At 46.5% G+C, this 26480-nt stretch overlaps 2 protein-coding genes across 5 annotated transcripts in view; one reads left to right on the top strand and one right to left on the bottom strand.

Moving 5' to 3' along the window:
* The window catches only part of KCNAB2 (potassium voltage-gated channel subfamily A regulatory beta subunit 2), a 63163-nt gene extending 57275 nt beyond the window's left edge, over window positions 1-5888 (top strand). For all 4 annotated transcript variants that reach the window (XM_088147611.1, XM_088147613.1, XM_088147612.1 and 1 more), the window contains one exon: window positions 275-5888. In XM_088147611.1, the coding sequence (XP_088003737.1) occupies window positions 275-364 (90 nt within the window). In that variant the 3' untranslated portion in view covers window positions 365-5888. The remainder of the gene's footprint in view (window positions 1-274) is intronic.
* Window positions 5889-12877: 6989 nt separating this feature from the next.
* Window positions 12878-26480, bottom strand: part of CHD5 (chromodomain helicase DNA binding protein 5) — a 40867-nt gene continuing 27264 nt past the window's right edge. Inside the window, exons 28-41 of the mRNA XM_088147567.1 lie at window positions 26363-26451; window positions 26119-26252; window positions 24547-24691; window positions 23299-23458; window positions 22423-22511; window positions 21371-21494; window positions 19839-19925; window positions 19245-19355; window positions 18000-18108; window positions 16496-16628; window positions 15616-15811; window positions 14313-14476; window positions 13090-13204; window positions 12878-12969 (exon numbers count right to left, since the gene is read on the bottom strand). Of these exons, the coding sequence (XP_088003693.1) occupies window positions 12962-12969; window positions 13090-13204; window positions 14313-14476; window positions 15616-15811; window positions 16496-16628; window positions 18000-18108; window positions 19245-19355; window positions 19839-19925; window positions 21371-21494; window positions 22423-22511; window positions 23299-23458; window positions 24547-24691; window positions 26119-26252; window positions 26363-26451 (1664 nt within the window). The 3' untranslated portion in view covers window positions 12878-12961. The remainder of the gene's footprint in view (window positions 12970-13089; window positions 13205-14312; window positions 14477-15615; window positions 15812-16495; window positions 16629-17999; window positions 18109-19244; window positions 19356-19838; window positions 19926-21370; window positions 21495-22422; window positions 22512-23298; window positions 23459-24546; window positions 24692-26118; window positions 26253-26362; window positions 26452-26480) is intronic.

The following is a 26480-nucleotide window of genomic DNA, read 5'->3' as shown; positions in this document are numbered from 1 at the left end:
TGGTCCACAGGCAGGAGGTAACTCTCAGCTCTGCACCGGTGGGAGCAGAGCCAAAAAATTCAGACCTTTTTTTTTTTTTTTTTCCACTTAAGAAAGGCTGAACCATGTGCAAGGTTTAGAGAACCAGAGTACTCCTGAAAACTCTGGGAATCCTCTCTAAATTAACTCAGTCTCAAGGTGTTTTTCCCAGATGGATGCTGGGCAGGAAAAGGGTACAAGAATCCAATTTTATGCTGTAGCATTCTCCTCTCATTTAATCCTTTCCTTCTGACAGGTTCTTCCCAAACTCTCCTCTTCAATTATCCATGAGATCGATAGCATCTTGGGCAATAAACCTTACAGCAAAAAAGACTACCGCTCTTAATAGGAGAGGCACTGGGGGCCCTGGTTAACCTGGGACTTATCCTCCCTTCCTCCTCTCTCCTGTTTGCTTGCTTAAGCTATTCTGAAGAAGCCGAGCGAGCACTACAGTTTGCATCCAAGAAAACCACACTGGGCCTGGAGACATTCCTAGAGAAACCCGTTTTCCAACGTGGCCAGACCGTGTGTAGGCTTCTTTGCTTTTTCTCCCTCCCCCCCCCACCCTTGTGAATGCAAGAACCACCATAGGCTGGGAAAAGACATGTGGAAAATTGGGTCAATCTGGGCTTCAGTGCTTCCTTTTTGTAAAGGAAAAGCGAATCTTTGGTCCCATGTTTACTTTTTGGTTCTTTTTTTCCAACGAACAACTCCTAGGCACAAGTGTTAGTGTTTTTAAAATTTATCTGGACAACCCACCCACCTACCCCTCGCCACAGTTAAGAGCTGGCACTTTCTTTTTTAAAAAACAGGCATGGACAATGCTAAGGTTATTATTAAAAGCAACAATGCTGGTCACTTTGTTGAAGTCTATAAGCTTTGGCCAGCCTCCTGCTCACATTAGAAACTGCTTTTTGGGAACAAATGCATGTATCCTTCCCAACCAATCACTCGTGTCATTTTTTTTTAAGTTTGGAAACAAAATAGATTAACACCCGGTTCAAGATAGAGGTGGGACGGCTCTCAAAAGTCTGGCCAGAAAAGATGCATTTCTTCAGGCATCTGGTGAGAATTAACCCAGGCAGAATCTGCTGGGTCTCTTCTGGAAGAAGGGAGCTGGAACATTTCTGGATGCGACAGCGGTGCACAGTTTGTAGGACGGAAATGGCTCAGTCTCTCCCAAGGTCTTGCCTCGGTTATTTTTCCAGAAATACCCTCTTTGCTTCAAATAACTGTTCAATATTTCAAGGCAACATTCAGGTCAGCTCAAGCCACGTTCCAGGAAGTCCCCAAATCTGTGCTGTCCCATGCTCTCCCCCACCTCCTCCTCTTGAGAATCAGTTCAACATAATTCTCCTCTCACGTTTTAGAAACCTGCTGGGAGTCGCACGGGCCGTGGCGATGGCATAGTTGTCCCCTGCCCTGGGGGGGGGGCAGTCTGAGAAGGGAGTTTGCCATTGGCGTTCCCCATACATCCATATCTTCTGGGGAAGAGTTTCAGAGAAGGATGTGACTCCTGCCGTTGGTGGTTGATGTGCTAGTCGTGCCTTAGTGAAATGCAAAATTTAAATTCTTGTGGGGCGGGGGGGAAAGAGTCATATCCTGTTGTTTAAAAAAAAAAAAAAAGGCCTGATTGAAAATGTTTGCGTGCTTCTCTTTCTCCCCCTACCTCTTGTCCTTCCTCCTTATGTGGGCTTGGATCAAACTACATCATATCTAACCGCTCATGGACTTAATTAAGACTTTGGGATGGCTTAAAAATGAAGGCACATTTTTCAGTAAGCCTTCCTGGAAAAAAAACAAAACACAGAGCAACCTTTGCTGACTGGGTTCTCCTGAATACTTCCAACTCCAGACCCGCTCTCCCCCAGCAGTGGGAATCATTGTCCAAAACATTTGGATGACACCACCTTGAAGGCGGTTGTGAAGGTTTCGATTGCACGAATAGGCTGAACCTCATAGAAATGCTTTTCCTACTATGTTACCATACATGCCATGGCCTGTATGAATGGAATTCATTTCCGGTCATGGAAATGCTTACAAAAAGGCATTGGTCACCCCCAGAATCTTAGAGCTTAATACCCTGCTCAGTCCTGGAATCCAAATTCAAGCTTCCCTGAGAGATCCAGAAGAAGAACCCACACTCACTGTTAGGAGGTGAATTGGAACATGCCTCCTGCACCATGAATTCATTATTCCACTCCCTGCATTTCCAGCTTCTTCAAATTCTCTTTGCTGGGCTTAGCTTGTATTTCTCTGATCTTCCCCTCTACTCTTTTCTGATCTTCCCCTCTACACTTTTCTGAACACGCTCTAATACAGTGCAGAACTGGACACAGGACTTGACAAGCGGGGGCCCAACCACCACAGAATAAAGCCAAACCATTACTTCCTGGGATTTGGAAATGACGCTTCTGTTAATGCAGCCTAAAATCGCATTAGACTTTTCTGCAGCCCCATCACACTGCTGGCTCGTATTCAGTTTCCAACTTCCTATTTGGAGATCATTTTGTTTCTAAGAGAACCTTATTGACCAGAAGCTGATTGAAACTCAATTTTACTTTTAAACTATCTGTTCCATAGACTTGCTTTGATCACTTTTACAGCTCATGGGTTTGAAGCTCAGCATTTGAGGAGGAGGAGGAGGAAAATCCAAAATAGATACAGCATCCTTCCCTTACATTTCCAAAACTGCCAAGTTCAGTTCTCAGTTTAACTGAGAAGTAAACAATTCCGTACGACTGTTTGTTTCCAAAGAACTGAAGATTCCATTAAAAAAGCAAGTTTTTTGTTTTTATTTTTAATTATTATTATATTTCTACAACCTGCTGAATATTTTTTCCCCAAAGGCAAAAATGGGACTAATTTTAAAAAAAAATGTCTGTAGACACCATAGGAGCTGGGGAACTGTAAAAATAAAAAACTCTGAAATGCCCAGAAAAGTCTTCTAACAAACAAAGGTGCTAAACTATGCCTGGTTTCCACAAAGTGCTGTAACATGGGTCAGTTCATTTCTGATCATGATTTTTGCTCTGTGTGCAAAGCAGGTAACAATGCTTGTTTAACAAACATTGCTTTTAAAAAAGAGACAAGCCTGCTTTCTTGGCATGCAGTGTAACGCCAGCTGTTGAGTCCATGTCGAAAACAGAAGTCATGACATTTAGTTTCAAGGTTTTCAGCCCTGAACTTGGCTTCTTGGTTTTTGAGGGCTCTTAAGTTGGCAGGTGTGAACAGAAGGGAGCTTGCCTCGCCATTGCCACGTTGAAGGCAATGGCACTCGAGCCCTGCCATGGCCGGAAGACGAGATGACCCGAAGCCAACTTTGCCATCCTGGAGTTCGAGAGCTCTTGGTTTGGGAGTTAGAGGCCGGTTCTGAGTTCAAAAGTGAGTTTCTTCTCTTCCCTCTCTCAGGGAGGGGATCAAGAGGAGCATAGCTGAAACTTGAGCCTTGCCAAATGCTCGTGGGCTATCTTTTTCTCTGCAAACATCGGTCCTGGTGCATCTAAACAGCCTCCATTCCTCCCTCAGACAGACCCACCAGGGTCTTCCAAAGGACATTTCGTCCCGCAGATGGGTTCTTCAACCCACGGTGCAAGGCCGCTGCTCAGCGGGAGATTTTCTTCCTCAAAGCCACGTGGGTTCCCCCCAGCTCCTCTCCTTCTCCAGGCAGTATGGAAGTTGAAGTACAGATGCCCTTGGAGGAGATGAACATTGGAACTCCAAGCCCCATCCTGCTCATGCTGGTTGGGAATCTGAAGATGGTCCCCAACCAAACCAGGTTGGTGGGGAATTCAGAGTAACGTTTTCCTAGTTTCCCAGCCAGATGGGTCATTAGGCCCCAAAGATCGCAGGGCACCAAGTTGGAGAAACTTTCCTCGAGGGAACCACAGAAGCCGTGACTTGGAAAACAGGCGCCCAGCCAAGTCTGTTCTCCTTTCTTTAGACAGCAAAGGATTAACATCCCTCCAACTCACAGAAAGGCATCATTCTGCTAAAATAAAATAGAAAAGCTATCATTCAACAGAGTGACGCTGCTGCATGTTACTCCTCTAAGTCTCGTAGAGTTTTGCCACCTCTCTTGGGCTCCCTTCTTTTCTGGGTTGACAAGTGCCCTTTGGAATAAAATTGTGGAGTGCATTATTAAATATATATAAATAAAAAGAGGCCACTGAACATAGCTGTCTGCGATCCAGAAAATTTCTTGGAAATTGAGATGATGTGCCGAACAGGCCCTTTGCTTTGCCTCTCACAAGGCTTTCCTTTCTTAAAGAAATAAACTTAAAAAAAAAAAAACCAAGCCACACGGGCCAAACAGTGGCACCAGGTACAGCCATCTCCGTGGATGCTCTGGTGCCCACCCTGGCTGTGGAATGAAGCAGGTCTAGATCAGCCAAGGAAGAAATTTGCACCACTTTTGATATGTTTTAGAATGAAGGAAAGGAAATTTTAGAATCCTAAAAGTTTTCTATTGGAGGCAATCTTTTTAAAATAGTCCGCTCCGCAAAGCGAGACGGCAGTGTTTCTCGCTAGGTTGCACGGAACTTCCCCGAAATCTCTCCTAACGGTTGTAATTTCTGAGGACAAATTGCTGGATGGAAAAATAAGCCGACACGAAATGGCAAGGCTCTGCCAGAGACATCCATAACAGCTGCTTTTCTCGTAGACGGGCCCTCCAGATTCCTCTCTTCTTTGCTTTTAAGGCATCATGTCTATTTTTCATGCAGCTGCAAATGTACGAGGTGGTGGTGGTCTGACTCTCCAGGCTGAGTCCAGCCAAACTTCCAGTATTTCAAAAGGGTGAGACAAGTGACACCCTCTTCCTCTCCACGGAAGGAACCCTAAATCCTCAGTGATGGATGAAGGTCCAGATCTTGCCACCCTCAACAAAAAACAACCTGTCTTCCTTCTTCCAAACTTTCTTCTTGGTTCCTGAATTAACCCATTTGGGGGGTGGTTGGCACAAAACAGACCCCGATGTGAACCAGGTCAAGCGTGTTGTGTGAACACGATGCAAGCTGAGGGTTGTAGGGTGGGAACGGGCCCTGTGGGGCTTTCAAGACCCACCCAGTTCCCACCTTTAGATCCAATCTGCAAAAATACCACTCCGAGTGTGAACTCGTCAGTAGAGCTTAGTTTCCAGCTCGTGTCTTGCTTCTCCCCCCCTAAAAAAAGGCCATTCTGATTTCTCTGTAACCCCCATTTCCCATCCCTCTTCAATCTGGAAGCACCAGATAATCTCTCGGAGGGGACTAGGGTGCTGTACGGTTTCCAGACCCATCCTATCTCCCTCTCTGCTGGGTTAGCCATGTTGGCCAACTGGGCTCAGGAGAAATCTGAGTCGGCCCAGGAAGACTTCCAGGAGTTGTGTGTTGCGTTCTGTGTAAATAAAAACCCATTTTCCGTTCTTCCCAAATCTGTAAATCTCCCAAACGACAAACCACAGATCTCTAAACATGGCATATACGACTGTGATTATTCCCAAGCTTAACTGCGTAACCTTCTGGGCGCCTCCATCATACTTCTTAACAAAGATTTGGATTGATAAGAGAACAACTACTGTATTTACGGAATGAATGAACAACTAGCTAAATAAATCAGGCCTTATTTGATCGATAGTGTTCCAGCAACTCTTCCTTTGTTGTGTTTCGTGTCCTTTGGTGGTTTGAGATTGGGAGCTGAGCAAGGGAGGACCTGGCTACTGCTTGGATGGAACACCACCAGGAAACCCTCTGGGTGTAGGCTAGAGTGGGAAATGGGGGGAAAACATCACACTGGAAGAAAACAAGTGGTAAACCAGTTCCGTGTTGTGGCTGAGATGGTGGTGTGGTTGCACTGACATTTGGAACCCACAAAGTACAACCAGTGCTACCCTCTGGTGGTTGATATGGGGTACGTCAGCTGCAAAGGCAAAAGTAGAAGGCTGTATATCAACAGAGTGAACTCCGCCCTCTGGTGGACATGTCTGGTCATTGCAGCTAATAAACATTATATAGCAAACACTTTGGATATTATTATTATGGTTGGTTGCACAATCAGCCAGATGTGTAGACTGGATTTGGCATTTTTATCCACTTAACGAGCCCTTCCCAAGGACTTACTACTACTACTACTATTATTATTATTTCTATTCTCAATTTGCATACAAGCCTATCCAAGGTCTCTGGTCTCATTTCACACTACCCATGGTGGTCAATATGGGTACTGCAGCATATAGGAAAACACAGCAAAGGCTTTATTGGGGAGGAAGAAGGAAATTCTTTTGGGCTGGAAAGAGTGTGCTTAAATGTCCTTTTCTCATATTAAGTGCAAGGTAGTAATTGGGGTGGGGAAGCACAGCTCCTGATGGGAGCTTTTGGCTGTTTCTGCCACCAGATGTCAAGAAGAGGGGCTTTTTGGCCAAGCAAGAGCAAAGTCTGCCCTCCGGTGGTTAGGTCTGACCATTACAATCAAAAAGAGAAAGTGATGCTGCCTCCCAGTGGACAAAACATGGTATTGCAGTTGCATATGCAGAGATGGAGGGATATGAATAGCAAACTGACCTCTTGTGGACACATCTGGCTACTGCACTGAGCCAAAGACAGCCAATACTGTGCCCTCCAGTGCTGAAATGAGGTATTGCAGTTGTAGAGAAAGAGGCAAATATGAAGAAGGTTGGAAAATACTTTGAGGTTGGAAAAGGGTTCAATATCCCCTCCCCATATTGACTGCAAACAGTCATCAGGAAGCGGGAAAGCTCCCTTAGGGGCCAATAGGAGCCTTTGGAAAGTCATCACGGAGAGCCAATGCTGCCCTCTAGTGGTGAATTCAGTGTCCAGGCAGTCCTTGCTAAATAGAGAACATCAACACATTTTCCAATATTTCCACTAATATCCGATACTGCCAATTTAGGACAGTGCATGTCAGTGTGTACATTGGTTCCACAAAGCAAAATAAAATACATTTCTTACCCATTCTCACCTCATTTCAAACACAGAAATCTGACAGAAAAGTAGACATTTTTTTCCTTTCAATTTCCTTTTCAAAATGATTTATTAAAACATGAAACTGAAAAACCAACAGGAAAAAAGAAGAAGAAAAAAACCACCTTTTCTAACTTTCACAGGAAGAAAGGAATTAAAACGCATTTTAGGTGGGTTACAACCTTGTCCAAAGGCCTCCGGAAGAAAACCCTGCTTTGCTATCTCTATTTGCTGATATGACACGATTAAAAACTCAGCAATGTGGCAAAATAGCTTAAAACATGTATTTCCCCAAACTCGGAATCCCAGCCCCGCGGTGCATGTTCAGAAATCAAAACTGCCACACTTAGCACAAAAATCACCTTTTTTGGGTCTTCTCTTCCTTGTACTAAAAAGAGGCAGAGAAGCAGGGAGGTCTCCAACCAGAATTCCACGATTGGACAATTCTGAATTGTCTGAATCCGGATCTTGCAGGCACTCGCCTTCCAGACGGCAATAGAGTACCCAACAATGAAAGGCTAACAACCCCCAAGGCTTCCCTCAGCCTGGGTTCTCATAATTATTCTTCCTTTTCAAGCTCAAATTCATCATTAACTATAAGCCCATAGTGACCAAATGGGCAGAGTTAAGGGTATCGGCACAGGGACAAGGCAATTCTTTCCATTATGGCCTCTTCCTACCCAAACCAGTTGTCCAGAACAAAGGGTGTTTAGGAATCCATCAATTATCCTAGTTGGTTCACGGCTCAGATCCAGGAGGAACAAACGTTCCCTGCTGAATTCTTTACTGCACTGTGTGACCCTTGGATCTGGCTACACACCTTCCCTGGTCGTCACTACAAGTCAAGAAGGGAAGCTTGGACAGAGGGTGTGTAGAGAGCCAAGAAGACAACCTGGACGGAGATATGCAGGAGCCGTTGCCTAGACAAAAGGGGCTGAAACCTTGTTTAAGCCCAGAACATCCGGATAACGTTTGGCAGCAGCTCAGGCAGACTCCCCCGATTCACTGGTGGAGGAGGAATCACCATGCAATCCGACTCAAGATTGATGTCGGTCCCACTAGGTAGACCAGACCAGGACATCCACTCCACAGGAAAGCTAGAACTACCTTTACTGAGATTGGCTATACAGGTAGACCTCAGTTAATGACTATAATTGGAACTGGCAACTCCGTCACTAAGCAATGCAGCCATAAAGCAAAAACATCACATGACCACAGCAACTTACAATGGCAGTTCCTAGCTGCAGTTGTTAAACGAATCATCCGTTTAAGCTGTTTTTGACACCTAGTTAAGCAAGGTGTCATATGACCATGACTTGTGACTTCCTGCTGGCTTCCCCATTGACTTTGCTTGTCAGAAGCAAACTACGAAGATTGCAAATGGCCATCGTGACCACAGGACGCTGCGACCGTCATAAATGCATGCCAGTCAACAAGTGCCAGAATTGCAATTACGTGACTGTGGGGATGCAACTTCAAGGACCAGTCGTAAGTCTCTTTGTTCAGCATCGTCGTAACTTTGAACAGTCGCTGCATGAGTGGTCACTAAGTCAGAATTACCTGTAATAACCGAATCTTGCAAGTCTGATTGTGCTGTATCTCTTCATCCTTCTTATAGTTCAGTGAATCGGGGGTGTCTGTTCTGGCTGCTCTGGACTTAAAACATGCTTTCGCCTCTTGCCTAGACAACTATCAGAATCCTCACAATCAACTGCCTTGCTAGTTTCCTTGCTTCGTTTCTGCCATTGTAGTGATGGGGAAGAAGTGGGGGGAAACCATTAGGAGCAGATGGACTGTTATCTGGTTCTCAGGAATGCCCAAGGTCGTACCAGCGTGAGACCGGAGAGAATCTTTGACATGTGCAAGAGAGACTCAGAGACAGAAAGGGAGGAAAAAGGGGAATGAGGTAAAACTGAATGAGGTAAAACTCCGTTCCAGCAATCGCTTTAGAGCTGTGCACTACTTTTCCAATAAACAAATTCTTCTTTGAACCTGCACTGGTTTCGAGGAGAATTGCTTCCATTGGGGACTGTGATGGAATGGAACTATGAAGGCCAGGCTCAGGGAGATAAGCATTTTCTTAGCTCGTCACAGGAGCATGGGAGGAACAAGAGGATGAGACTGGCACCTCCCTGAAGAATTCACACTGTTGTGGCTGGCTGGCTTGGGAGCTGGGGTTTCAGTCTGGGAAGATTCTTGCTAGAGGTTGTAGCTAATAAACATAGCTGAACTGATTTTGCGTTGTCTCTTGGAGTTTCTTGGGCTAGGCCTGACAGGAACTGAGTACCGCAGTTCTTACAACAACAGCTACTGCATATCTCCACCAAGGTCCTCTTCCTGACTCTCTGCACTGTGCACCAACACCTCTCTTCTAGTTCTTGCAATCTAGAACTCTGGAAGAGTTCCTGGAGAACTGCAGATAAAAGAGCATCTCTGGAACTCACCAGCGTGCCTCCAACTGGGAGCACGGTTGGCACCCATCCCCACCCTTCTGACAGGTACACACGATTATCACCAAAGAAAACGAGGAAGGTGCAGTGCAAAAGAGGCATACCCTGATCCACAGGGTGGGTACACAACAATCCTGGTTGAACATTTGCATTTCACGGGATTGGAGGTCCTGAAACCGTGGTTGGGCTCACATCGGGCAGCGTCTAAGCAGACCCACTGAAGGGGTTGCCCAAACATAAGCAAAAATGGGCCCAACTGCAATGTGGGATAGGTGCACCTGTAAAAAGGGAGTCAAAAAAGTCAAAATGGCAGCCACCACTGCCCAGTTGAAGTCTTGCAGAGGCACAATTGATGGGAATAGTGCAATTGTCCAGCTGCGGCCACCACGTTCACTTTTTTGACACCCCCCCCCCATGTGTATGGATTTTTTCTTAAACTGGACGCTGGGAGAATATGAGAAAGATTCAGATATGTGCAGGATGGACCAAATGAACCCTCTTGCACCAATGGGAGTCCTTGTGAATTCCTTTCAAAAGGTGTTTTCTTAATTTCCCGGTTTCCTCGCCTCCTACCAGAACAGACAGTTCTTGCTTGACTCTGGATTGTGCTGGGAAAAAAAGGTGGTGCTCCCAGCTTTGCACATCTGTACAAAACGAGCTTTTATACCATTGATGACCATCCACTCAACCCACTTCAACGTGCTCACTCAACAGGGGACAAATGATCGACTGAGGCCTTGCAGGGTGGGAATGAGGGCCCCCCCTCCAAACTACGCAGACAGAACTTTCACGTCCACCCCCAGGACAACCCAGTGGGTTCGCAGCTTTACCTGCATCGCTGGGCTGAAAAAAACGAGCAGGGAGCGTGTCCATTCTGACCTTGAGAATTACATGCGGTGTTGGCAGATGTCGCGTTAACAAAGCCAGTTAAAACTCCTTGTCGGTTCCGGGCCCCGGGTGCCGTCAGCGTGATCCACAAAGCACTGAGCCACTTGAGTCTCGTTGATTTTGATGGGACAAAGTATTGCACAGAGGCTGTACCCTCACTTAAGTCAATGGGAGTTAATGGGGGGACTTCTTGGAGAAATAGGGGCACCCAGGACCACTTTATCCTGGATTTGGCTGTTGTCCGGCTCCAACTCTGTTGGCATTTCAGTCAATGGGAGTTGAGGAACTGTCTGGATTGGGGCCCAAGCTGTAGTTTCTAGCCTCCCTTCCTCATTCCCTCCATCCATCCATCCAGACTATAGCAGGATCAACCCTTCCATCCATGCCTAGAGAGAAGGCATAAATGAGGTTCAAGAGATACCATCAAGGAGGTGGCACTTCACTTCCTCCAAGGATGAGTAACAACAGCACACAGGCCAACTTGGTGGCCATTGCAGCACACTCCCTCCTTTGTGATCCAGCCGACAAACTCTTCAAATCTCAGATCAGAAAGTGCAAAAGGAAAATCAAGGTACGATGAGGTGAAAACTCATTGTCCATCAAAGCCCATGAAATGGCTGTGGGAAGAAGGAGGTCCCTTCTCTTCTGAAGAACACCTAGAGATGATGGGGGTGAACCCAGAGCTGGTGGGGCGTGCCTTCAATCTTCAGTGCAGATGATGTTATGGATTCTACCCTTCAAGACCAAGGTTGAACCAACATTCAGGGACTCGGGCATTTTTTATCAGGGTGACTTGGAGGCAGCCAGTAGGTGCTGCTGGAGAAAGAGGGGAAAAAAATGAGGGTTTATGCTCCTATAGACCCTCAAATCCTATGAGGGTTTATGCGTCCTATAGAGACAAAAGCTTAACCCACTGGCTTGGCTGACACCCATGGAATCCAATTCCAGAAGCCCCCCAAAGCAGGATGGGGGTTCTCTGTGGCTAGAACATTTGGGGGAATATCTGTGACTCAGCCACAAGACGCATATCATCAAAGCAAAGTCAGAAAGTACATCCAGTCAATTCCAGTGTTGAAGCCTCCATCCACAAGAAAGAGGGCCCAGTCCTTTGACTAGGTGAGGACATTCAGAGAAGCAGATTTGCATGACGCACAGAGCCTGTAAACGTAATACTTTTTCTAGATTTATAAAATACACTGACTCGTCAACTAACCAAACATCCTCAGAGCCATATTTAAAACAACCTTGCAAGGGGTAAATCTAACCTAGCTTAATATTAGCCATGACCATAATGCAGCCGTTCTGTGTCTAGATGAGCCTTCCTGCAGCAGCCATTGTGTGAAGGTGCCCACAGCAGGTGATTAGACTCCAAATGAGTTCACTAGGCTGCAGAAGTACATAACTGGTCTATTGAAACAAAAAACTATTTTTTTTTTTGTTTCAAAGCATTATCTTATATTTCTATGACCCCTTAGGAGATTAGTTTGAATTCTTGACTGTTTCCAACAGAGCCAACTCTTCAGGATGAACAGAAAGCTTTTTAACTTAAGAACTTCTTACTAGAAATACGCATCATTCTTTCTTTAGAAGAACGGCAGAACAAGTTTTCCTCCATGTGAAAGAGAAGCTCGTACAGTCAGTCCTCGCTTATCAACCATTCGTTCAGTGATTGTTCAAACTTACGATAGCACTGAAAAATTAGACTTACGACTGGTCCTCAAAGTTGCAATTGTTGCAACGTCTCCACAGTCATGTGATTGTCATTCAGGTGCTTGGCAACTGGTGCGCATTTACGACGGTCGCAGCATCCCACAGTCACATGATCATCATTTGTGACCTTCACAGCTGGCTTCCAACAAGCAAAGTCAATGGGGAAGCCAGCAGGAAGTCACAAGTTGCGGTCACATGACATCACGCTTAACGACCCACAGTGATTTGCTTAACAACCGTAGCCAGAACATGACATCGTACCGACTGTGCCGTTTAGCGACAGAGTTGCCATCCCAATTGCGGTTGTTAAGTGAGGACTACCTGTAATTAAAATACTGATACTGAATTTAATTTGGAATCCATTTATGGATTATAATTCTGCACATGGAGAATTATACTCCAAAGCTTAGATTTCTCTTAACGTAATGTTTTAACGTATTAGATTTGGCCTGCTTCATTATAATAACAATAGACTTTCTCCAATTAGACAGAAATTCTTATTAATTTTTCATTCTCAGTGACGATTCTTTGGCTCCCTTTGTGAATGATTGAATATTGGATTGATATTAATGCTGGTTTTGAAGTGCTAAATTGATATTAGATCACTTTTACATGCAGTGTTAATCCATGCTGCTTTGAAAATTTCTCATTCAATTTTATGCTGGTCGTGCCTCTCTTTCACTTCTTTTTCTGCCCTTTCTCTTGGCTGCACTTCTCAATATCTATTCAAACATTTTTTTTTTAATCGAGAGATGTTTTATCAAGGTTTCTTGGGTTGGGCCATTGCTCAGCAGCCAAAGCTTGCACGCTTTTCATCTGGACCGGTACCCGCTCCCTCCCAAAGAGAAAACAACATCATGCAGTTTATTGGAAAGAAAGAAGAATGATCTTGCCTCTTGTAGTGATGAGAAATGCAGGGCACCCTCTTGCGTACAGCTAAATATCTATGAATAAGAAAGAAGAATCTGACTTGGCCAGATATTTGGTTCAGGGACTCCCCTTAAAACTTCGTTCTCTTAAAAAGAGCAAGGAAACAGCAGGAGCCGTCTGGAGCCTCAACTTACCTGTCACGTAAGGCCCCAGGGGCATCTGGCTGTAGTTCACAATCCCTCCTGCTCCCGGCGCGTGAAAGTTTGGCCCAAAGTTGTTGCTGTAAACTTGGGAGGGGCCGAAAGAGGTCTGGAGAAGTGGAAGAGAGGAGATATTTCATTGAAATCCCAACCCGCAACGTTTGCAAGTCACAATACGGGGCACGATTCAGAAACCAAGCAGCAGCTTTACTGCCATCCATATGGGGTTAGCAGTACTCAGAATCCAGAAGAGATTGGCTCAAAAGGCAGGTACCTGCCCCAAGGAGCTTACAGTCTAAATTTCAAACCGGGGGGGACATGAAGTAAAACGAGCTTTAAGGGGCCCCCCAGATGAATCACGCTGGGCACAGCGGAACCAGAGCTGAAGAATCTAAGTGGTTAGCGGTGGAAGGTGACGCACAGAGGACGGTCAAACCCGCACTCCAACTCACGCACATTTTGCAAAAGCATGGAATCACACAAGTTGTGGGTGTCCATCTTGCCCATGGCAACCTTGGAAAAGCTCACCCTGCGGTTGTTAACATTTTGTGATGTCTTAAGAGCCCCTTCTCAGCTGTCTCATACACCGCATATACTCGCGTATAAGCCCATCCGCGGAAGACCCTCACATTTTTAACCGATGCCATGAAAAATGCACCACCACGGATAAGACGCCCTGCATTTTACTTACTTATTTATTAGTCACATTTATATGGTCGTCCATCTCGCACAGGTGGTGTACAATAATTTTTCCTGGTGTTTTGGTTAAAAATTTGAGGGTCTGCTTATCCATGGATGGGATTATATGCGAGTATACACAGGAAACATGGGTGCTATAGAAAAGTATTATCGTATATGCTCACAGATAAGCCCATCCATGGCCGAACACAATTTGGGGATGCATTTTAGCACCTGAAATGCTCAGCTTATCCGCAAGTATATACGGTGAGACCTTGTAGGGTTTTGTGAAATCCATCTCATCAAAAATTGCAAAGTGTTCCATGCCCAGTTCTTCTTTTTTTTCTTTTTTTTTATGGCCAGGCCATCACGGAAGAGGAATGGTTGCTAACACCCCTTGAGCATCTGCAGAGTGCAGGCCTTTCCTCCTCAAGTCCATCGCCCCCAACCAGCCCCAGAAACAACCAACACAATTCTGAGATTTGCGAGAGGACGAGGCCAGTCAAAGTCCCCCTGTTCTTCACCCCACCCTCCCCAACCTGTTGGATGGTGGGATCACTTCCCCGGTTTGTCAGTCGGCTTAAGATGCTCCTTTCAGACATCTGTAGACGAGCTGCTACTGGTGGGATGCGAGACAACGTTGAGGGCAACCGAGTCACATCTGCTTTCATGTCACTTAAGAGCTCTTCTAGCTGGTTTAGGACTGCAACAGAAAAGTCTTTGGTCAGATCCTGGGGGACAAAACTCTGCCCCCCCAAAACTGGGTGGGGTGGATCTTCACCTAACATGTATCTCGTTCTACATGGGCTTTCAAAGTTTAACATTCCTCATTGCTTCTTCTGCAAATGCACAAGCCCCCTCCCCGACTCCTACAGCACAACTAAAATTCACTCTGCAACCCTTTTGATTTCTGCAGAGGTTAGCCCTGCCCTATTTAATACCTGTACAACCTATGAACCAATTATATGACCTTTTCACCATCAGTACAGGTAGTCCTCGCTTAATGAGCGCCCTGTTTAGCGGCTGTTCAAAGTTACAATGATGCTGAAAAAGTAACTTTACAACCGTCCTTGCACTTACGACCGTCGCAGCATCTGGCAGTCGTATGATTGCCATTTGTGCACTTCACAGCTGGCTTCTGACAAAGTCAATGGAGAAGCTGGCAGTACATTTGCAAGTCAGGGTCACATGACATCTCACTTAATGACCACAGGTGATTCACTTAACGACCACAGCAGGAATTATATCGTAAGTCCAGCACGGTCACATGATGATTCACTTAACAACTGTCACTTAGTGATGGAGTTGCTGGTCCCAGTTGTGGTCGTTAAGCGAGGACTACTTATATCAGATTCAGCGTTGGGACAGGCCACACACAAACAGGGCTGGGAGTTTACAAACTTAGGAGCAATCTCATTCACATTCCTACCAAACCATATTTTATACTAATGTTATTCCAGAATCTGCCAGCCTGTTTTAGAGGAATTTTCTAAGCTTGGGAAAAAAGGCTTCTGTTTTTCTACCTTGTTCTCAGCTTGAGAATTTCTTTCAATTTTTTCTCAATGGTGTATTTCGGCTGACTTGTTCATTGGAGGAGAGGGATGGGGGCTGAAAAAAGTCCCGGGGGTGGGTGGGATGTCTTCTCCCCTTGGGATTACATGAAATATGGGAACCCAGAGAGGCTGCAAAGTCCCCGTGGACATATCACAGTGCATCCGATGCAAGAATCTTGAATGAAATTCATTTTCACCAAATTGGGACCTCGTTTTCTCAATGGCCATTGTGGCTTGGAGTTTTGCAACTGGACCCAAGACTTTCTTTCCCTTTCGGGGAAGGGCCCACCTTTATGGAGCACAGTGTTGGCGGGCTTGTTTCCAGCCAGAGATTCTTTGGAGAGATGCTGGTGACTTTCGGCAAGGCATTCCACTTCGGCCAGACGGGCGTTCAAGGCCATCGCTGGGTGACCAGGATCCTGGGTCATATTGAGATAAGCGGCTCTGCGCAGCTGTTCCTCGATCACCAAAGCCTGCTCCAGCAACTGCGGCCAAATGGGAAAAAGAGGGGTTCGCTCAGGGGACCGGCTCCAGAGACCCTTATCCGCACGAGACAGTATATTCAGGACCCATAGTCCAACCACCTAAATTCCCCTCTCAGATTCCGCACCAAATTTCACTTGCCTTGAAGCAGGAGTGGCTCACAAGTTCCCCTTCCCACTTTTAAAAATGATGGAGGACCCCAAAACTGCTTTTTTTTGTAGGGGTTATAATTATCAATATTAACCATATTAAAAATTAAAATTGACACATTCGCTGTCACTACAGTTTCTCACAATTGTTTGATGGGGTTCTAACGTATTATTTTCAACACAGGCTGGCAAATCGTTTTGGTTTCGTGGACCCTGAGAGGGTCTTGGGGGACCCTGAGGGGTCCTCAGACCACACTTTGAGGAACACTGGCACAGTAAAACTCGTTTGCTGAATTAATCCTGTCTTTTGGCTTTGCACAATATATCGAGTTTAACGCTAAGCAAACGGGCTTCCGAGAGTGAACACCTGATCACATCCCGCAAATTGTCCAGAATTTATCCTTTTAAGACAAGTTCTGAAGCTGGAACCCTACAGATATCTTGCAATAGAGTCTCCCCACATTCTGGGCCCGCCGGGTCAAGAGCAGGCCAAGAGCAGCTTTTCTAAGCATCCTCTTTCTTTCCCAAAAAGCAAACCTTGAACCGACGAGCCAGGAATTTATTCTTCATCTCTAGGTAATTGCCCTTGTGGATCTCTGACCGGAACGGCTCGTTGAGGATAACATAACGGGGATCGTTCTGGAGATCTTGCCAACGGGCATAACCATGTCTGGATAGCAGGAATCAGTGTTAAGGGAAACAGGAGAGCAATTTTGGAAATCTGGATTTCCAACCTGGAATCCTTGGAGCTGGTGCTGCAGGAGATCCAGAAGACCAGCACCAGCAGAAGACCCATTGGGGGGACACTGGAAGTCAATGGATATTCATAACTGTCCCGTGAGCACATAGTCAAAAATTTGGAGTCAGGGTGGGTCTCAATGAATGCATCTAACTGAGAACAGGAAGCACCAAGGTCCAGTCCACCTTCAGCCACGGAGGCTCGCTAGTGGACTTTGAGAAAAGGTGGGCTCGAAATGCCACAGAGGGGTAAAATTGACTTCCCAACAAATAAATCCATTGAGAGAAGATGTCACTGCAAAACCCACAAATCTCCTCCACCATACACCAGCCCAAGAACTATATGAACCCTACAGCCCCAATCTGAGCAATCCCTGCAAACTCTCATCTCCCAACACTTGACCAGGAAGAGGGATGTTAAGCCCCTCCTATGTTTAAAGTTACCTTAACCTCTCCCTCCAACTCTCCAAAAAGCTAGTAAAAACATTTAGCCTCCTTTCCCTCTGGAATGGTATGTGGGAAAGACCTTGGGAGACGGGGGGAAAAGATGCTGCCTAGGGAACAGTCAGATAAGAGGGCAGAGCCCATAGCTGCATAAGGGGTGGAGAGAAAGACTCAAAAGGGACCTTCCCTAGTTTCTCAGCTGTAAAGGAGATGGGGGCAGGATTGTACTTTCAGACTTCCAAGATTCTGTTAATGTAGCCTTACAATAAAGTAGAATTAGCTCATCTGGTCATGTTTCCTGTCTGGTCTACCTGGTAAGACTGACATCAGTCTTGCAAGTCTGAAAGTTCAATTCTCCCGTCATCTCCTTTACAGCCTGAGAAACTAGGGAGGGTCCCTTCTGAGCCGCTTTCTCCATCCATTATGCAGCTGTGGGCTATGCCCTCTCTTATCTGACTGTTCCCTAGGCAGCATCTCTTCGCCCCATCTCCAAAGGTCTTTCCCACATACCATTATACCCTCCCAGGTATGTCACCTGTTGGGCTCTGGGGCCCCTGGTTGCAGGAAATTCCCCACCCGAACTGAATTGAAGTTGTTTGTTAAACTTTGAAAATCATCCAGGGGTCTGTTTGATCCCCCCCAGGGCTTGTGCACTTGCTGTTCATTGGCCAGTTCCTCCGTGACATCAGAGCATTCCAACCAATGACCTCCATCTAGCACCTCCATCTGCAAACACTTCGTTCCCCAGATAAGTTGGATTCTGCTTTCACAAGAGCTAGTTTAACTGTTTGGGCACTGCAGCCCTTCAACTCCCTCCTTGCCCACCCCTCTTCTCTGCCTTCTTTGCAGCAAAGGATACGTAACGATTCCCGCCAGCAGCCAATAATCGTGCCGGCGGTGCCAGATGTCGTAAACCTTTCCAGAGGAAACCGCAGCCTTCTCTTCATTCTGCCAAAGGGTGTGGAGCTCTGCAAAGCCACAAGACAATCAACTCAGGCCTAGGGGTACACTGCGCACCGGACGACTACAACCACCACTGGACAACTGACCACCCTTTCACCCACCCACAGTTTTCAGAGCTTTTATTGATTTCCACCACCTTTGCAGTCACGCTGGCAGAACAACTTATTTTATCATCAATGCCAAGACGACAATCATGGTTGCCAGGGCCTGTCAGCCCTTCAAGGTTGACCAGCCAAGAAAACCACATTATGAATTCCAATACTACTCTCGTTATAGGGTTACGGTAACAGCAACATGCAAGTCTGAATGTGCTTCTCTGCTCCCTGCTTTTATCCTAAAGCATTGTTTCTCAACCTTGGCAACTTTAAGATGCGTGGACTTCAACTCCAGAATTCTGGGAGTTGAGGTCCACGCAACTTAAAGTTGCTAAGGCTGAGAAACACTGTCCTAAAAAGAACTAGGGAGAGTTAAGTCTGAGATGCTTTTTCAAATTACATTTTTGGCTCAGACTCAGATTTCTCTTGTCTGACTGTTGTCTTGGCTGCGGCTCTTCCTCCTGTTCCTCAAGGTTATTCTCCCAGCCCATTACATCGCCCCAGCTGGGGCTGTGTCTCTGAATGAAGCCAGGACCAATCTTGCAGGGCACGGTTCTCTGGTAGCTTCACCAGTTGGATCAAGGAGAAGACCGGGACAGTAAAGCAGAATATGGGAGTATCTTCTCTGCCTTGTCAGCTTCTTGGTCAGAAGACGACCAGGGCTTTGCCTTAATAGACACGATGAGCAGATCTCAGCAGACCTGGGCTAGCCCAGAGCTGACATGGCTAATGCAGGAACTCACTTGCCTCCTTCCTCTCACAAATCCTGCCGCAGCCCGGCATCGGGTGAACTCGCCATGCAAAACTCCTGCACTGAGCACAGGCATCCCTCCGCCTCTCTGCATGACCCACTGCTCTCCGCTCGCTCTGCCTCCTTCCAAACTGACAACCCTATGCAGCAATCTATCCTCAAGGGAGAATCCCTGTTGCATCTTTGCAGGAGTCTCTGCTCCAAGCTTTCCTTTGCTTCCAGCAGACAGACTCCCAGAGTGGGTTAGATGAGCAAGGAAAAGAGGCTGAGGGTTGGGGAGGGGGGTCATTTATACCTGTGAATCCTCCATCCGCAATGTTGAACATGAATCGGGTTCCTTCCCGGTCCTCTTTCTCGCCATTCTGCTGAGGTTCATCCTGCGCCTTCTCTTCTGCCTTCGCGCCGTCTGCAAAGCCGAGTGCACAGAGCATCAGACGGTCGTGCGAACGGTGGTCGGGATCCCAGCGGCATTAGCAAGGTACCGGACGAGGTCAGTTCCTCCCCAAATGCTGTCAGAGGGAGACTTTGCCTTCTGCCTCCCCTACCTGAACTCTGGGTGTTTTCAAAAAATGTCTGAGCATCCGAAAACACACACAAGCCTTCCAGACCCCTTCCTCTTTTTAAATTGATTTGGTCCAGAAATGGAAAACCAGGGAAGGCAAGTGTGAAAATCTGCTTCCATTGCTAAAATGCACAGGTGAGGCCCTTAAAGGAGGGGGGGGGGGTTGTGATGGTGCTGTTGGGGCCACCATGTTGGCTTTTTCACCACCACCACCCCCCTGTGTGGAGGACCCTGCCCACCCCACAATCCAGCTAAGAATCTGGCCATTTTGGGGAGACGGCATTTTCAACCCGTAGCCCTGGATTAAATGCCGGGAGATTATTTTACCTGGCTTGGATTGTTTGCTTCCGCTGGGATTAAATTCTAGCTTTTTGGGCGTTTTTTCCTGCTGCTCAGATGTCTCCTCGGTGGGAGCTGAAAAGCCAGAATTGAGGCAACCACCAGGAGGAACCAAAAAAATAAATAAATTAGCACACAAAGGACGATGTGAACAAAAGATCAGCATCACAAGGTCCTCGTGTAATAGTCAAACATTTATGCTATTATTATTATTTATTTATTTATTTATTTTTATCAAAACTTTTTAAAAAGAGGATAAAAACTAATACAAACTAATACAAGGAAGGAAAGAGAAAAAGAAAGAAAGCAAACAGTGCAAGAAAAGGAAAAATGTTAGAGGACACTAGAAAAGTTAGAAAGAAGGGGAAAAAAACAGAAAAGTTAAAGAAAAGCAAAAAATAGCAAGTGCAGTTATATTTTAACCTTTCTCTCTAAAGTTACATCATAATATTCTTCTTTCTATCCTGTCTAATCATCCAAGCCGTCAATCACAAGTTCATTTTTAAAATTTTTACGCAAAAAGTCCATCAGGGGTTTTCCAGCCACCAATAAATGAAGATGGTATCTTTTCTCTAACCCAAGAAGTTAGTTTATCCATCTCAGCCAGATCTGTCCATTTCACCAACCATTCCTCCATAAGGAATAGTGCCGAATCTTTCCATCTCTAAACGTTTACTCTCTTTCTCTGCGTTCAAAAGGGATGAAATCGTGCCAGATTTCAAACGAAGATGCCGACATCTTACAAGAGATCCGGTGCTGGTTTTCCCGCCACAGATATTCGGTGGCCTGCTATGTGCTCAGACCTAAAACGATGCTCTCTCCTTCATGGAAGCGCTTCAACGAAGGCTGGAAGGTCACCTGTCAGAGATGCTCGAACTGGAGCCTCCTCTGAACAAGGGGTTGGAATAGATGACCTCAAAGGTCCCTCCTGATTCTTGCATTTTATGGAAAGGGCTATTCCCCCTTAGGTTGCTCCAGCACATTGGGGGTATTTCTCTTCCTCCTTTCCCAGGACATAGTCCCCTGCAGTGAACATGCAGTTACAAGGGATATACAGGTAGTCCTCACTTAACGACTGTTCATTTAATGATAGTCTGGAATTACAACAGCCTTGGGAAAAGTGCTTTACAATCCCCATGATCACGTGATTGTGATTTGCGACCTTTTTTACAATGGTTGTTAAGCAAATCACCACAGTCGTTAAGTGAACTGCATGGTTGTCAAATTAATTCTGGCAAAAAATGTCCATTGGGGAAGCTGGATTCACTTAACAACCACATGATTCACTTAAGGACCATGTGGTTTGCTTTACGACCACGATTCACTTAATGACCATGGTAAAAAGGTTGTGAAATCAGCTCCAATTTGCTTAACAACCAAATCACTTAGTGACCTAAATTCCGGTCCCTATTGTGGTCAGACAGTGAGGACTACCTGTAAATGTTTAAAAACTTTATTATATTGAAGTCCTCCCTCACCCTTTGGCTGTTCATAAACCTCGGAGCAACTCGGTCCCACACCTTTGCTTGGTGGCTCCAGGGGGGGCTCCCCCTTCTCGCCCCCTTCCGAGGCTGCCTCGCCTGGCTCTCCTGGACTCTCAGATGATTCCTCTTTCTCGCCGTTCTCCGTCTTCTCTCCACCTGCCTGCAAAGCACCATGGGATTCAGTGCCTCGTACTCTGATTTCTGTGTGCTTCCCCTTACTCTGGGTTCAACCCGCTGGGTTGTCTGCCTGGCCCACAGTCCTTGGCTCAGTTCCCACCTGGAATGACGCAGGCTAAGAGCAGGGACTCCTGCAGAGACACATCGGGCAGCCTCTGATGAGCAATCCAGTTAGATAAAACTTGCGCAGACCTCCCAAGAAATTATCCGAGGGTTGAAAGAGACCTTCAAGTCCAACCCCCTGCCCAGCGCAGGAATGCTCGTGAACCAAGGTTAGAGAACGGTCCTCTAAAATTCCTCTTAGCCTTGGTTTAGAGGAGGGGTGGGTGGGAACAGGGGTGGCCCATCCCCTCTTTCTTTATCCTTCAAATTGCTGCTGGTGTGCGGAGGGGAGCCGCGGCCAAATTCCCCCCTCTCTCCGAGGAGGCTGCCCATTGTGTCTCTGCACGCACTTCCGTTCAGTTTTTCTGCTTCTAATTAGAACCCACTTTTCCCAACTGCCAACACTACTAAACCGCTGGGAGAAACAAATGAATTCAGCCGCGGCTACGTTTGCACAGTCTTGCCTAGGCTAAGAGCTAAAACGGTTGTCCGCAATTCGGGACCATCTCAGCACACGCTGAAGATCCAGCCACCCCTTGAAGCTGCCGGACCTCAGTTCAGGCTTGTCAACCTGGGCTTGCTTTTCAGGGTCTTGTAGGAACTCAGCTAGAGAAAGAGCAGCTGGGTTTCAATGGGGAGATCCAAGGTCAAGTTGTGGAATTTAAATCTGAAAAGGGCGAGAGGTTCAATGCGAACAGGAAGCATCGAAACTACCCAAACTGCCCAGGCAGGCCGTTTTGTTCGGGCAACGCTTCCCCAAGACCCGTCAGGGTGGAAGCAAGAAGCCTCTTGGCCACGGATGCCCTTACCTGGTTCTCTGGCAGCATCCCTGGTTTCTGTTCGACTTGCCGCTTCTCCTCCAAGCCCCCCGACGGAGTCTCTGCTTTCTCTGAAACCACTGATTAAAATACGAGCAGTTGGAAGAAAGAAAGGGAGAGAAAGAGGGGAAGGTGGGTGCAGAATTGGAAAAGGAAGAGGGAAGGAAGGGAGAGAAGTAGGAAGGAAGGGGCAGAAGGAAGGAAGAAAGAACACAGAGGGAGGGAGGGAAGGAGGGAAGGAGGAAGGAAGAAAAAACCCAGAGGGAGGGAAGGAGGAAGGAAAGAACAAAGATAGAGGAAGGAAGGAAGGAAGGAAGGAAGGAAGGAAGGAAGGAAGGAAGGAAGGAAGGAAGGGAGGGAGGGAGGGAGGGAGGGAGGGAGGGAGGGAGGGAGGAGGGAAGCAAGGAGAGAAGAAGGAAGGAAAGAACAGAGGGAGAGGAAGGAAGGAAGAGAATAGGAAGGAAGGAGAAAAGGGAAGGAAGAAAGGAAAGAACAGGGAGGCAGGGAGGGAGGGAGGGAGGGAGGGAGGGAGGGAGGAAGGAAGGAAGGAAGGAAGGAAGGAAGGAAGGAAGGAAGGAAGGAAGGAAGGAAGGAAGGAAGGAAGGAAGGAAGGAAGGAAGGAAGGAAGGCCGTTAGCAGAGAAGACAAGAGAAAGGAGGGCCAGAGTGAACAAGAAAAGGAGAAGGGGGATTCCTTGAGTGTATGGCAGGTTACACCATACATAAATAAAGCTGACCCACTCACAGGACGACGCTGTGATGCACACAACACCCTCGTGCCTTGCTTGAGTTTCTTTCTAACCGTGTCCGACACAGACCCTCGGTGTCCTACCCTTCTCCCCAGTTAAGCGAGCGATGGGAGGGTTACCTGGTTGCGAGGTGGGCCCCGCTGGCCCATGAGCCGGGATGGCCGGGGCGGGGGCGTCTGGATCCAGCGCCTGCCTCTCGCTGCACCTCTTGCTGTCCAGCCCACTGGTCAAGAGCTCGGGGGGGCTGTGCTTCCCGTTGATGGGCTCAAACTCTTGAACCTGAAGCCGGAAGAGACGGAGGAGGCACTGAGTAAAACGACGTAACATCTTAGCGGGATCCACAGGGCAGTGGCTGCAAATCCAGGGTAGGCTCATGTGGGTTCACTCTTTCCTGGTTTTTATGGGGTTGTGTGAACCCAACCCTTTCAAAAAACTTTATCTTCCCCTGTTGGAGACCATTTTATAGGTGAAAATGGGGTGAGGCTGTTTTGTGGCTCTGTATTTTTGGTGCACCAAGCGTTAAATCATAGCTCGTTTATTTCTTCAGCAAATTTAGTTTTATTTTATGCATTTATATATTTAGCACATTTATTTATTTTCACAGTATAGGAACGCAGCAGTGGGGTTTCATTCGTTTAGGTTAAGGTTCTAGCATGCTTTACAATCCTGGCAAAGGTGACTTGGAAAGATGTGGGGGGGGAACCGAAATGACATTCAAATTCACCACATCCTCAGCCATGACTTAGCAGTAGCAATAAAACATTCTTAATACTGAATATACGGAAGGCAAAGATTATTGAATATATTGCAAGTATAGATGGCTGGTTATTGAAAAAGTTGCAGACATAGTTTGTGGAAAATTGAACATACTGCAGGTCGTTGAATATTGACTCTACAGCCAGCAAAAGCTTTTTACTACCCTACTAGCAAAGTTTGATGAATATTGAATATTTTACAGGCAAAGACTGATGAATATTGAATATGTTACAGGCCAGGAGGGTTGATTATTGAATATTTGGCTGGCAAAACAGCGCCACAAAGAGCGGTGAATTTTTGTTCAGTATCAGTTGTACGTCAAGCTGATCTGATTATGTGGCTTAGGACACAACTGTTGTGGCATTTCTACACCAAGCCAGTTTTCCAGTGCAATCCTTGGATCAAAATCAGACCCCGAAACACACACGAAACACCTCCTTGATGGTAGAATCCCAACAAAAACGTGCGGCTTCTGGAAAGACGCAATTCCTCCGCGTTACTGCCTGCGTCCGACGTTGACGCACCAGCTTTGGATCGTGCAAAGGCCGCGTTGGGGCCCCTGGATTTTTCACCCCCGTCTCAGGAACCCCACGGGGGGGAGGCTCACCCACCTTTTTTCGGACCAGCGACATCACCCCGATGCGGGTCAGCACGTGCTGGCGGGAAAGGCCCTCGCGGGGCACGCCATCGGCAAACGTTTCTGCCCCGTCCGCGCCGGGTTCGCACAAGTGCCGCATAAACAGAGACACGTACGCCCTGCGGAAGGAGCAAAAGGGGGAGAGGTGCAATGGCGACTGCCAGAAAGGGGAAGTCATCAAATTCATAGACCCTCCACAGGCAGAGGCAATCTACCTGAGAGGGCTACCTTCTATGGTGAAATAAGGGGAAAGGAATTTTTTTTTTAATATATTTATTGGTAAGTATAACAACCGGACGATATAATAAAGTACAACCAAAAATACTGTAGTGCTAGTCAAATCAGAAAAAGATATATAGGATAATGAATAGGTGAGTAATGTTTGTAGAAACTAAGAATATATCCCTAAAATGTTAATTTAAAACTAGGATACTTTAACATATTATTAAAATTTAGTCATATAGGCCATGTATTGCTCCATCTTCTCAATTTTAGTGCCATGTGTTGTTTCAATACAATTATATTTATATAATATGCTTAAATTCTTAATATACTATCATGGAAGTACCTTAGAGTATTAAAAGTAAATGTGAAAGGAATATTTTGAACATACCAGTTGGAGTAAAATCACTTTAGGTTACTTAGGCAAGTGAGCCAGGCAATATGGACTGTAAAACAGTACCTCTCTTCACAAGACTGTTGCCAGTGCAGCCGGGACTAAGAATGTACCATCCTGGTTTAATTTTCCTTCTACAAAAGTCCCCCAGGATCCAATAGCCCTCCACCTAACCTTTTTCAGATGCATCACCACTACAGATCCCATAATTCCTATCCTGCATGCCTTGACAAGAGACCAGCCTTCTCCACAACCTATGACTGTACCTGAAGGCAACTGTTCTGTTCTGTTCTGTTCTAGACAGTGCCCCCGTTAGAAAAAATAAGAGGAAATTTGATATCCCCTATGCACAAAAATTGCATCTCCCTGTAACCAGAAATTGATGACGATTTCATGTTCTTTTATGTGATTCAATACAGGTAGTCCTCATTTAGCAACTGCCTCGTACAGCAACCGTTCGCAGTTATGGCAGTAATGAAAAAGTAACCTTGTGACCCATCCTCGCATTTATGACCTTTGCAGGTCCATAAAGCAAAGGAAAGTTAAAGTCAGATCATAAGCACAATCACAGTTTCACTTAGTGACTGCTTCGCTTAACAACTGAGTTTAGACTGTGGTCGCTAAATGAGGACGACCTGTAATAACGATTTTCCGGATAGCGGGCAATCCGTTCTAACATAATATAATAAAGTAAAATAAATCAAAAGAATAACAAGCACTCTAAAAACAATATGGAATAGTTTTGCAGTCGACAAGATTAAAAACCAAGACTGGAAAAAAAGTGTGTGCAATAAAGAAAGATGGGGCAGGGCGGGGGGAAAACGATCCATGGGGCCACCGATTAAAAAACAAGACTGGGAAAAAAGTGTGGGCAATAAAGAAAGATGGGGCAGGGCATGGGGAGAACGATCCACGGGGCCACAACAGTACCTGAACTCCTTCTCGCTTTTCCCTCGGAGGTCCCGCACGAGCCAGTGAGAATTGAAAGCATCCTGAGGGGGCATCCCCCAGCGCAAGATGGCGTTCAGGAACGCTTTGCGCTGGCGGGCGTTAAAACCCAACACCTGTCGAAGGACAGAAAGAAAGGACGAGGCGGTAGCGGGCAGGACAGAACGCGCGATGCCAAAGCGAGGTCCTTCACCCTGTCTCAGCAGAGCAAGAGGCTGCGACCTACCTCAATATTGCCACCGACTCTCGCCAGTAGCGGCGGGAGGGGTTTGTCCCGGTCGCCCCTCAATTGCCTTCGGGATGGTCTGCGCCCACCTGCAAAATACAGGGAATGGGGGGCACTC

The sequence above is a fragment of the Python bivittatus genome, unplaced genomic scaffold (assembly GCF_059951505.1).
Source record: "Python bivittatus isolate LINGU-HERP-01145 unplaced genomic scaffold, Pbiv_v1 ctg000510_np1212, whole genome shotgun sequence".
NCBI lineage: Eukaryota > Metazoa > Chordata > Lepidosauria > Squamata > Pythonidae > Python > Python bivittatus.
The sequence above is the reverse complement of the archived record's forward strand: the minus strand, read 5'-3'. Positions and strand labels throughout refer to the sequence as shown.